At 45.9% G+C, this 9,274-nt stretch overlaps 2 protein-coding genes across 2 annotated transcripts in view; one reads left to right on the top strand and one right to left on the bottom strand.

Moving 5' to 3' along the window:
• Positions 1–1,568: 1,568 nt before the first annotated feature.
• The window catches only part of IL10RB (interleukin 10 receptor subunit beta), a 32,107-nt gene continuing 24,401 nt past the window's right edge, over positions 1,569–9,274 (bottom strand). Inside the window, exon 7 of the mRNA XM_040228305.1 lies at positions 1,569–2,571. Coding sequence (XP_040084239.1) covers positions 2,422–2,571 — 150 coding nt within the window. The 3' untranslated portion in view covers positions 1,569–2,421. The remainder of the gene's footprint in view (positions 2,572–9,274) is intronic.
• On the top strand, positions 3,250–4,055 carry LOC120854361 (transcription factor BTF3-like). The gene has a single exon (XM_040228326.1). The coding sequence runs from the start codon at positions 3,298–3,300 to the stop codon at positions 3,784–3,786; it is 489 nt and encodes a 162-aa protein (XP_040084260.1). The 5' UTR covers positions 3,250–3,297; the 3' UTR covers positions 3,787–4,055.

The following is a 9,274-nucleotide window of genomic DNA, read 5'->3' as shown; positions in this document are numbered from 1 at the left end:
TTTGGGAAGCCTGCTCAGGGTTTTAACTGCAACCATTAGCAACTGACTGGCTAAAACGAGTATCTCAGCCTGATTTGGGGGAGCTCACAGAATCTCAGAAAGGGTTGGAGGAACAGCCTTGGGAGGTGAAGGCAGGAACAATGTCCAAACCAAACCCAGCAGAGAATCTGCCTGCAGTGTCAGAGACCTGGCTTCAATCCCTGGGTCGGGAAGATCCCTTGGGAAAGGGAATGGCAACCTGCTCCAGTATTCTTGCCTGGAGAATCCCACGGACAGAGGAACCTGGTGGCCTACAGTCCTTAGTGTCGAAAAGAGATGGATACAACTGATCGACTAACCCTTTCAATACTTAGTGCTGGTGCCGTCTCCCAGGCTACTGGATGCTTCCACTGGAACCCTGGCCTCTACTGCTGCCCTGCACACCCCTCCCCATCTCCCAACTCAAAGCCCAGCAGCTAGCGGACTGCAAAGGAGCAGGTGGCAGTTTGAGCCCTTAAAAAGGGAGAAGGGTTCACACTTTCCAAGATGGAGACTCCTCAGACATGTGAAGGGCTTTAGGCAAAGACTGGATGAATAATGGGCAATAAAGGAATATTCCTTTCCTTCTCTCCCAAGTCAGATACATTCATGTGCATAGAACTTGATGGCCTTCCTGTCACGCCTCCTTCAGCAATGATGAGCTGAACTGGGGAAGGGAACTGACTTCTCCCCTGTCGTAAGAGTAGCTCCAAACCCGAGTCAGGGGCTGAGAACCCAGATCGTGGTGATTGCTCCCTCACATCACTGAATGTAATTTAAAAACACTGAACAGGTCAACAAACTTTTGACTACCTCCCCCCTATGTTGTTTCCATTAAAAAAAAAAATCACTTCAAAAAGTGTTTTTGTTTTTTTTTCTATTTTGGGGAACTTTGATGAATCTACTGTATTGAGCAACCTGGCCCAGAGGAAGCGACATTTGTTGCTGACCTAGGTTTGTGAAGTCAGTCATGCCCATGAGATGGTGCAGCTGGTAAGATGAGCTACCATTTACTGAGTGAATGCTATGTGCTGGCACCGGGGTGGGCATTTTCACTGAGTGTCACTAATCCTTAGGTCTTTTCACCTTCATGTACAGATGAGGAAACTGCTAAGCGTCTGAGGTGGAATTCAAAGCCGATGCACGCATGCTCAGTTGCTCAGTTCTGTCTGACTCTTTGTGACCCTATGGACTGTAGCCCGCCAGGCTCCCCTCTCCATGATTCTCCAGGCAAGAATACTGGAGTGGGTTGCCATTTCCTCCTCCGGGGGATCTTCCCGACCCAGGGATCGAACCTGCGTCTCCTGCATCTCTGGCATTGACGGGCAGGTTCTCTACCACGGAGCCACCTGGCAAGCCTGGAATTCAAAGCTGAGGGTCTTCTATTTTCTGAAGCTTCCCAGTTGCTGTGGGGCCCCTGTGCCTGGCACAGTCCCTGGCTGACTGCCAAGCAGGGACTGAGGAATATCCACTGAATGAGTGAACAGGAAAGACAGCGTATGAGACCTGGTTCATAACAGCCACACAGATGGAGTGTCATTTAACGCACGTGGACTAAATAAAGAGTAAGGCTTTAATTGAGCACCAGCATATACGAAATGTGTCCGCATAGAAAAATAAACCCAGTCCAAGTGTCCCTGAGAATCCAGTCTGCACTCTGTACAGTGCTTGGTGATAGCAACTTCTGAGTTGACGCCATTTCTCCCGTCAGAATGTTGGCACTCTCAGATTCCACAGTGCCTTGGTCTTTCTTCCTCATTTTATATATTTTTGTTTCTAACCATTTAAAACTTTTTTTTTTTTGGTGGTTTTATTTTTTTGCCACATGGCTGGTGAGGTCTGAGTTCCCTGACCAGGGACTGATCCTCGGCCCTCGGCTGTGAAAGCATGGAGTCCTAACCACCGGACCTGCTGGGGAATTCCCTAAAACCTTTTTATATTAGTGAATACACAAGACTGAGAATCATACCTCTGGTGGCCAGCCTCAACCTTTTTTTTTTTTTTCTGGCCATATCATGTGATATGTGGGATCTTACTTTTTCAACCGAAGATGAAACCTGTGCCCCCTGCACTGGAAGCGGGGAGTCTTTTAACCACTGGAACGGACCATCAGGGAAATCACAGTGGCAACGTTTTTTTTCAAATCATTAAGGCCTTTAAAAAGTGGCAAGTTCCCAAGGTGTTGCCACATGAGCATTTGGAGTCCAGCTCCTTGGCGGTGTGGACGCTGTCCCGGCGTCTGCGTGAGCTCTCCATCTGGGGTTTACTCAGGCGCTCTCGGCCCGCCCTGGTTGGCTGCTCTGACTGCCCTTGTGGGGAGATAGGACAAGGAGGGGGTCACTGAGTGTGCTCGGCTGAGTGTGCTCCCTCCTCGGATATCAGCTGGAAGGACCCCTGCCCATGTCAGGTCCCGAGACCGCAGCTGGCCCCAGGGTTCGGCTTGCAGCTTTCAGACACTTCTGTGATGACGCTCAGTTTGTCAAAGACTTCATTCTCATCAGAGAGCGGGAAGGAGAATAAGAGAAGAGTGCTGTGATGAGGGTGGCTCATAAACTGCAGGGAGGGGAAAAAAAAAAGAGTCAATTAACAAATTTTCCCATTTCTTTTTCTGGGCTCACAATTTTCTACAGAACTCCTGGCTGGAAAATGCTGTTTCAAAAAAAATGTAACAAGAGTATGACACTTCCTCCCAAAATTAAAAGCAGAATTACCGTATGAACCAGCAATTCCACTTCTGGGTCTACACCCAAAAGAACTGAAAGTGGTGTCTCAGGGAGATGCATCAATATGTCCCCATCTTCAGGGCGCCGATCAAATTGCCAACATCCACTGGATCATGGAAAAAGCAAGAGAGTTCCAGAAAAACATCTATTTCTGCTTTATTGACTATGCCAAAGCCTTTGACTGTGTGGATCACAATAAACTGTGGAAAATTCTGAAAGAGATGGGAATACCAGACCACCTAAAGTGCCTCTTGAGAAATCTGTATGCAGGTCAGGAAGCAACAGTTAGAACTGGACATGGAACAGACTGGTTCCAAACAGGAAAAGGAGTGCGTCAAGGCTGTATATTGTCACCCTGCTTATTTAACTTCTATGCAGAATACATCATGAGAAACACTGGACGGGAAGAAAAACAAGTGGGAATCAAGATTGCCGGGAGAGCTCTAGCTGCCATCTTGCATCCCCACGTGTGTGCGCCTAACCTCAGCTGGTCTGCCCGAGACCACCTGAGCGCCAACCCTAGTCCCCCACGCGGCCCCATTTCCGCTCCAACAAGATGAAAGAAACTATCATGAACCAGGAGAAACTCGCCAAACTGCAGGCACAAGTGCGCATTGGTGGGAAAGGAACTGCTCGCAGAAAGAAGAAGGTGGTTCATAGAACAGCCACAGCAGATGACAAAAAACTTCCGTTCTCTTTAAAGAAGTTAGGGGTAAACAATATCTCTGGTATTAAAGAGATGAATATGTTCACAAATCAAGGAACAGTGATCCACTTTAACAACCCTAAAGTTCAGGCATCTCTGGCAGCAAACACTTTCACCATTACAGGCCACGCTGAGACAAAGCAACTGACAGAAATGCTCCCCAGCATCTTAAACCAGCTTGGTGCCGACAGTCTCACCAGTTTAAGGAGACTGGCTGAAGCTCTGCCCAAACAATCTGTGGATGGAAAAGCACCACTTGCCACTGGAGAGGAGGAGGATGATGAAGTTCCAGATCTTGTGGAGAATTTTGATGAGGCTTCCAAGAATGAAGCAAACTAAATTGAGTTAACTTCTGAAGAAGATAAATCTTGAAGAAGTTACTGGGAGCTGCTATTTTATATTATGATTGTTTTTTAAAATTTTGTTTATGGATCTGATAAAATCTAGATCTCTAATATTTTTAAGCCTAAGCCCCTGGACACTGCAGCTCTTTTCAGTTTTTGCTTATATACAATTCATTCTTTGCAGCTAATGAAGCTGAAGAAGCCTAAGAATAAAGTTTGAGACAAAGATAAATAAAATTCTTTGCCTAGTAAAAAAAAAAAAAAGATTGCCGGGAGAAATACCAATAACCTCAGATATGCAAATGACACCACCCTTATGGCAGAAAGTGAAGAGGAGCTAAAAAGCCTCTTGATGAAAGTGAAAGAGGAGAGTGAAAAAGTTGGCTTAAAGCTCAACATTCAGAAAACGAAGATCATGGCATCTGGTCCCATCACTTCATGGGAAATAGATGAGGAAACAGTGGAAACAGTGTCAGACTTTATTTTGGGGGGCTCCAAAATCAGTGCAGATGGTGACTGCAGCCATGAAATTAAAAGACACTTACTCCTTGGAAGAAAAGTTATGACCAACCTAGATAGCATATTCAAAAGCAGAGACATTACTTTGCCGACTAAGGTCCGTCTAGTCAAGGCTATCGTTTTCCCTGTGGTCATGTATGGATGTGAGAGTTAGACTGTGAAGAAGGCTGAGCACCGAAGAATTGATGCTTTTTCACTGTGATGTTGGAGAAGACTCTTGAGAGTCCCTTGGACTGCAAGGAGATCCAACCAGTCCATTCTGAAGGAGATCAGCCCTGGGATTTCTTTGGAAGGAATGATGCTAAAGCTGAAACTCCAGTACTTTGGCCACCTGATGTGAAGAGTTGACTCATTGGAAAAGACTCTGATGTTGGGAGGGATTGGGAGCAGGAGGAGAAGGCGACGACAGAGGATGAGATGGCTGGATGGCATCACGGACTCAATGGACGCGAGTCTGATTGAACTCCAGGAGATGGTGATGGACAGGGAGGCCTGGCGTGCTGTGATTCATGGGTTGCAAAGAGTCAGACACAACTGAGCGACTGAACTGAACTGAAAGAGAGGAGCGGATCGCATGCCCACTCACATATGTGTGCGTGTGCTCAGTCGCTTCAGTCGTGCCCGGCTCTGTGTGACCCCATGGACTACAGCTCGCAGGCTCCTCTGGCCAAGGGGATTCTCCAGGCAGGAACACTGGAGTGGGTTGCCATGCCCTCCTCCAGGGGATCTTCGCGTGGAGCAGTTTCTTCCCAGATATCAAACCCACGTCTCCTGGGTCTCTTGCATTGGCATGTGGATTCTTTACCACCTGGGAAACCCCATCCACGTATGACTGGATAGATATTGTGTTGGCCAAACATTTGTTTGAGTTTTTGTTATATCTTCCAGAAAAATCCAAACATATCTTTTGGCCAACCCGACAGAATGTAGTCTATCCATATAAAGCAGTATTTTTCAGCCTCAAAATGTAATGAAGTTCTGATCCACACCACATTGTCGAGGAACCTTATGTTAGGTGAAACACGCCAGACACAGCAGGACAAACAGGGCATGACTCCACTTACATGAGGCACTTAGACTAGGCAAATTCACAGACAGAAAGTAATGGTGGTGGCCAGCAGCTGGGGGAGAAGGGAGATGGGGAATTCTACTTAATGGATCCGGTTTGTTTTGCGAGATGAAAGAGGTTCTGAGGACAGAGGGTGAAGAGGGTTGCACAACAATGTCCATGTACTCAATACCACTGAACTGTACGCTGAAAACTGCATATGGTGGCAAATTTTACGTTATGCGTGTTTTCAGTTCAGTTCAGTTCAGTCGCTCAGTCGTGTCCGACTCTGCGACCCCATGAATTGCAGCACGCCAGGCCTCCCTGTCCATCACCAACTCCCAGAGTTCACTCAGACTCAGGTCCATCGAGTCCGTGATGCCATCCAGCCATCTCATCCTCTGTCATCCCCTTCTCCTCCTGCCCCCAATCCCTCCCAGCATCAGAGTCTTTTCCAATGAGTCAACTCTTCACATCAGGTGGCCAAAGTACTGCAGCTTCAGCTTTAGCATCATTCCTTCCAAAGAAATCCCAGGGCTGATCTCCTTCAGAATGGACTGGTTCGATCTCCTTGCAGTCCAAGGGACTCTCAAGAGTCTTCTCCAACACCACAGTGAAAAAGCATCAATTCTTCGGCGCTCAGCCTTCTTCACAGTCCAACTCTCACATCCATACATGACCACTGGAAAAAGCATAGCCTTGACTAGACGGACCTTAGTTGGCAAAGTAATGTCTCTGCTTTTGAATATACTATCTAGGTTGGTCATAACTTTTCTTCCAAGGAGTAAGCATGTTTTACCACAATTTAAAAAATTTGACAATAAATCTGCACCTCCTGTGCTTAGTGATCACAGGTCCTCCTCTGACAGTTCCTCTTGTAAACCTGGACGGAGACTTAGGGACGATCCTGATGCTGCCCTGGGCATCCTTGCCTCGAGGAAGCTGGCTTGGGATACATCACTCTCCTGTGCATCCTCAGGCTGAGTTGGGGGCCCCTTCTGGTGCTCCCCAGCACCCCGAGAGTCCCTTCGTTCAGCCTTCAGCCCTGTGCCATTCAGTACGGCAGCCACCAGCCACATGGAATGTGGCCGGTCTGACTCTATGTGAGCTGAGAGGTAAAACACACACCAGATTTTGAGGACTTTGTATGAAAAAAAGAATGTAGATGTTTCGACAAATGAAAAAAATGATTGATTCCATGTTGAAATGACATTTTGGATATATTGGGTTGCGTAAAATGTATTACTTATATTAATTTCAGCTGTTCCTTTCTGTTTGTTATTTACTAATTGGAGTCTAATTGCCTTACAATGTGGTGTTAGTTTCTGCTGTACAGTGAAGTGAAGCAGCTATATGTATACATACATACATATATGTATCTTTCTTCTTGGGCCTCCCTCCACTCCCCATCCTATCCACCTACGTCACCGCAGAGCCTGAGTTGAGCTCCTTGCGCTTACAGCTTGTTCCTGCAAGCTATGTGTTGCTGTTTTGTGTTTTGCTTTGGTTTTCTTGGCCATGCCTCATGTCATGCAGCATCTTAGTTCCCCGACCAAGGATGGGATCTGTTTCCCCTGCAGTGGAAGTATGGAGTCCTAACTACTGGACTACCAAGGAAGTCCCCTGCTCCTTTTCACTTTTGAAAAAACTGTGCATGCATGCTTAGTGGCTCAGTTCAGTTCAGTCGCTCAGTCGTGTCTGACTCTTTGCAACCCCATGGGCTGCAGCACACCAGGCCTCCCTGTCCATCACCACCTCCCAGAGTTTACTGAAACCCATGTCCATTGAGTCGGTGATGCCGTCTAGCCAGGTCATCTCTGTTGTCCCACTCTCCTCCTGCCTTCAGTCTTTCCCAGCATCAGGGTCTTTTCCAATGAGTCGGTTCTTCAAATCATGTAACCAAAGTACTGGGATTTCAGCTTCAGCATCCGTCCTTCCAAAGAACACCCAGGACTGATCTCCTTTAGAATGGACTGGTTGGATCTCCTTGCAGTCCAAGGAACTCTCAAGAGTCTTCTCCAACACCACAGTTCAAAAGTATCAATTCTTTGGCGCTCAGCTGTCTTAACAGTCCAACTCTCACATCCATACATGATCACTGGAAAAACCATAGCCTTGACTAGACGGACCTTTGTTGGCAAAGTAATGTCTCCGCTTTTTAATATGCTTTCTAGGTTGGTCAGAAGTTTTCTTCCAAGGAGCAAGTGTCTTTTAATTTCATGGCTGCAGTCACCATCTACAGTAATTTTGGAACCAAAAATATAAAGTCTGTCACTGTTTCCACTGTTTCCCTATCTATTTCCCATGAAGTGATGGGACCAGATGCCATGATCTTCGTTTTCTTTTTCACTCTCCTCTTGTACCTTCACCAAGAGGCTTTTTAGTTCTTCTTCACTTTCTGCCATAAGGGTGGTGTCATCTGCATATCTGAGGTTATTGATATTTCTCCCGGCAATCTTAATTCCAGCCTGTGCTTCTTCCAGTCCAGCATTTCGCATGATGTAGTCTGCATATTAAGTTAAATAAGTAGGGTGACAATATACAGCCTTGACGTACTCCTTTTCCTATTTGGAACCAGTCTGTTGTTCCATATCCAGTTCGGACTGTTGCTTCCTGACCTGCATACAGGTTTCTCAAGAGGCAGGTCAGGTGGTCTGGTATTCCGATCTCTTTCAGAATTTTCCACAGTTTGTTGTGATCCACACAGTCAAAGGCTTTAGCATAGTCAGTAAAGCAGAAGTAGATGGTTTTCTGGATCTCTCTTGCTTTTTCAATGATCCAGTGGATGCTGGCAATTTGATCTCTGGTTCCTCTGCCTTTCCTAAATCTAGCTTGAACATCTAGAAGTTCACAGTTCACCTACTGTTGAAGCCTGGCTTGGAGAATTCTGAGCATTAGTTAGCTAGCGTGTGAGATGAGTGCAATTGCGCGGTAGTATGAGCATTCTTTGGCATTGCTCTTCTTTGGGATTGGAATGGAAACTGATCTTTTCTAGTCCTGTGGCTACTGCTGAGTTTTCCAAATTTGCTGGCATATTGAGCACTTTAACAGCATCATCTTTTAGGATGTGAAGTAGCTCAACTGGAATTCCATCATCTCCACCAGCTTTGTTCATAGTGATGCTTTCTAAGGCCCACTTGACTTCGCATTCCAGGGTGTCTGGCTCTAGTGAGTGATCACACTATTACGGTTACCTGGGTCATCAAGATCTTTTTGGTATAGTTCTGTGTATTCTTGCCACCTCTTCTTAATATCTTCTGCTTTTGTTAGGTCCATATCATTTATCTCCTTTATTGTGCCTATCTTTGCATGAAATGTTCCCTTGCATTTTGAAATTAGAAAATCTCTAATTTTCCTGAAGAGATCTCCCATTCTATTCTTTCCCATTCTATTGTTTTCCTCTATTTCTTTGTATTGATTAGTGAGGAAGGCTTTCTTACCTTGCCTTGCTATTCTTTGGACCTCTGCATTCAAATGGGTATATCTTTCATTTACACCTTTGCCTTTAGCTTCTCTTCTTTTCTCCTTATTGCCGAATTCAGACTTGAAGAAAGTAGGGAAAACCACTAGACCATTCAGGTAGGACCTAAATCAAACTCCTTATGATTATACAGTGGAAGTGACAAATAGATTCAAGGGATTAGATCTGACAGAGTGCCTGAAGAACTATGGACAGAGGTTCATGACATTGTACAGGAGGCAGGGATCAAGACCATCCCCAAGAAAAAGAAAGGCAAAAAGGCAAAATGGTTGTCTGAGGAGGGCTTACAAACAGCTGAGAAAAGAAGAGAAGCTAAAAGCAAAGGTTATATAAGTATGTAATATCTTGGGGCTTCCGTGGTGGCTCAGGGGTAAAGAATCTGCCTGCCAACACAGGAGACACAGGTTAGATCCCTGGGTTGAGAAGATCCCCTGG

The sequence above is a fragment of the Oryx dammah genome, unplaced genomic scaffold (assembly GCF_014754425.2).
Source record: "Oryx dammah isolate SB20612 unplaced genomic scaffold, SCBI_Odam_1.1 HiC_scaffold_2, whole genome shotgun sequence".
Taxonomy (NCBI): Eukaryota; Metazoa; Chordata; class Mammalia; order Artiodactyla; family Bovidae; genus Oryx; species Oryx dammah.
The sequence above is the reverse complement of the archived record's forward strand: the minus strand, read 5'-3'. Positions and strand labels throughout refer to the sequence as shown.